Genomic DNA, 2,500 nt, shown 5'->3' on the forward strand with positions numbered 1-2,500 from the left:
GTCAAATGCTGGGGGGCAAGTCAGAGAAGAGCTAGCATCTGAAATTCTGATTTTAATGTTCATTGACATTAAATCTGGGTTGCACAATCATGATTGTAGTTCGTAAAGGAAACAAAATTAGAGTGCAGAGATAAGTATGAGTCCTAAGAAAGCACAGAGTCTGCAGAGTACAGAGTCTGCAGTCATTTCCTTTTGCAAGGTTGTGGCACAAGAAACAACTGCTAGCTATTTATACTTGGTGAGACTGATTTGAATAAAAAGTTCTAGAATTTTTAAATGTGACTCATACAATTGGTGCAAGACCTATGGTATTTCAATGTTTCAGCACTGGGTACACTAACCATCTTATACAATACACTCCTTCTTTTGATAAGAACATCTAATTCTGGGGCTGAGGCTGAACATTCTTATTTTTTGTGACTTGAGCCGTAAAAAGTCCTTAACATGTTCTTAAAGTTGTGCGTTATACTAAGTTCAACTACAAACCGAGTTCTTCTTCAGTGTATCATGTACCTTGCTTGGCAGAGGTTTCCTTGATTTCTCTCTTTCGAACAAGAATGAAAGGAACCTCTGCACAGATCTCCTCAATATTGTCCAGAAAATTGGACACATAATTAAACTTCAAAACCTGCCCAATGGCAAAAGAGTGGAATTGACGTTGCACAGATGTCATGATGCAAATGTGCGACAAAGCATCAAGGGGATTTGTGCAGAAATTTCCTTTCCTTCTTGCTAGAGAGACAAATCAAGGAAACCTCTGTATCATGCAATAAGAAAACCACACTGGTAATGTTAAATACGTCCCTAAGAATTTGAGTTAATTGTCCTGTCCAAGGGTGAAAATTGGCAAGAGACTGATTATAGGCATCTGCAGCCATGGCCGTCAGACTACAGTTCTACATTTCTTTCACCAAACAAAAGGTAAAGATAAAGTAAGGGTAAAGTCACTGTTATTTAGTTCTGACATCTAAGAGGCTGGTATCAATGGAAGCCGATGGTGCACCCTTTATCTCCTTTCCGCTGTCAGTGCACCATTTTACGGGTATTTAACCCTTTCACCCCCTAAATCGGCCTAAACCGGCCATACAATGTACTTCGTATTTTACTCTGTCTAATGCCAGATGATTTTACTCGTCGATGGGAAAGCCCCAGGAGTCAATGGGTTAATCAGTCACTGAAAAACTACCATACATTGTATATCCCATTAATTAACCCTTTCATCCTAATCTGGCCTAAACCGGCCATACTTAGTATTTTACTCTGTCTACCGCCAGACGATTTTACTTGTCAATAGACCCATATCACTCAATGTCCAAACAAAAGATTTTGCCCGTCGAACCTCTCATTCAATGTGAGGCTGGACGGGCAAAGACAATGCAAAGACAAAGCCTTTATTCCCCACGGACTCCAAAATGGCCGCCGAGTGATAAAGGTGAATGGGGAACCCCCAGGAGTCAATGGGTTAAAGCTACAGCTACACAGGTCAGAGGAAAGTCAAAACAGACGTTTATATCACCGAGGATCGAACTTAGCACCTCTTGCTTCGAGAGCTGTGCAAATACCAACTGAGCTACCCCTGCGCCAAACAAACAAAATAAAGAGATTCTTAACAGACTCTCAGCATGGGTATGTTATTAAAAGTTTTGTTAATCTCAGCCTGAACGTCCTCTTAAAAATGGTTCTTATATGTAAAAAGAGAATGTACATGTAACTGTAAGGTTAGTACTCAACTCATTAAATCCTACAGTTTTATGGCAAACCATGAAGATCGTGTTTTGTGTAGAGCTCCTCTGTGATATCATAGACAGACTTAATCACTTCTGTCACTTCTTTTAACAATCTTCTCGTTTCTTGTTGTCCAACGCTTGATGGTGCAATTTTCTTCTGCAAATCTCCAACATTAGGCAAGGTATACATAGCCCATACGGCTGCTTTGCGGATTAACCAAGGGTGGAAATTGGCAAGAGACTGATTATAGGCATCTGCAGCCATGGCCGATGAAGAGTCATGTTCTGACGCCTCGCTGAGCTTTCTCATGAACAACATGGTAAAAGCCAGTGCACGGTGTAACCTAAGCAATGTTCTTGAGCCCGAAAGAGGTGGAGTTCGCTTCTGAGTTAAATTGTTCGCTATTTCATAATCAAACATCCCCTGAATTAAACAGTACTTTTCTCCATTCTCTGATTTACGGTGTTCTTGAAGAATTCCAATCTTTTCTCTGACATCAGAAGTTATAAATCCAAATACACTTCCCAGCATATCGAAAAATATACAAAGCTCGTCATAGCCTCGAATATACTCGTCCATCACAAGGATTCCATCTCCTTGTAGAGCGTTTTTAAAAGAATCCAGTACAATTGTAAGTTCAAACTTTCTCTGAGACATACCGGTAATAAACTAAAACTTAAACTCAAAAGTCCGGGAAATGTAGTGCTTGAAATAATTCTGGACAGCCGGCTTTTTTCATTTGCGCATGGTAAACTACCTTGAACGCTGACCG

The 2,500-nt window shown here is 40.2% G+C and overlaps 1 protein-coding gene across 1 annotated transcript; it reads right to left on the minus strand.

Moving 5' to 3' along the window:
• Positions 1 to 37: 37 nt before the first annotated feature.
• On the minus strand, positions 38 to 2,385 carry LOC137997361 (ceramide-1-phosphate transfer protein-like). The gene has a single exon (XM_068843309.1). It carries the CDS (start codon positions 2,383 to 2,385, stop codon positions 1,750 to 1,752), a length of 636 nt encoding a protein of 211 aa, XP_068699410.1. The 3' UTR covers positions 38 to 1,749.
• Between the last annotated feature and the right edge of the window lie 115 nt (positions 2,386 to 2,500).

The sequence above is a fragment of the Montipora foliosa genome, chromosome 3 (assembly GCF_036669935.1).
Source record: "Montipora foliosa isolate CH-2021 chromosome 3, ASM3666993v2, whole genome shotgun sequence".
Lineage (NCBI taxonomy): Eukaryota > Metazoa > Cnidaria > Anthozoa > Scleractinia > Acroporidae > Montipora > Montipora foliosa.

Coding starts and splice junctions, on each gene's coding strand:
- LOC137997361 (XM_068843309.1), bottom strand. CDS start 2,385: ATGTCTCAGAGAAAGTTTGAACTTACAATTGTACTGGATTCTTTTAAA.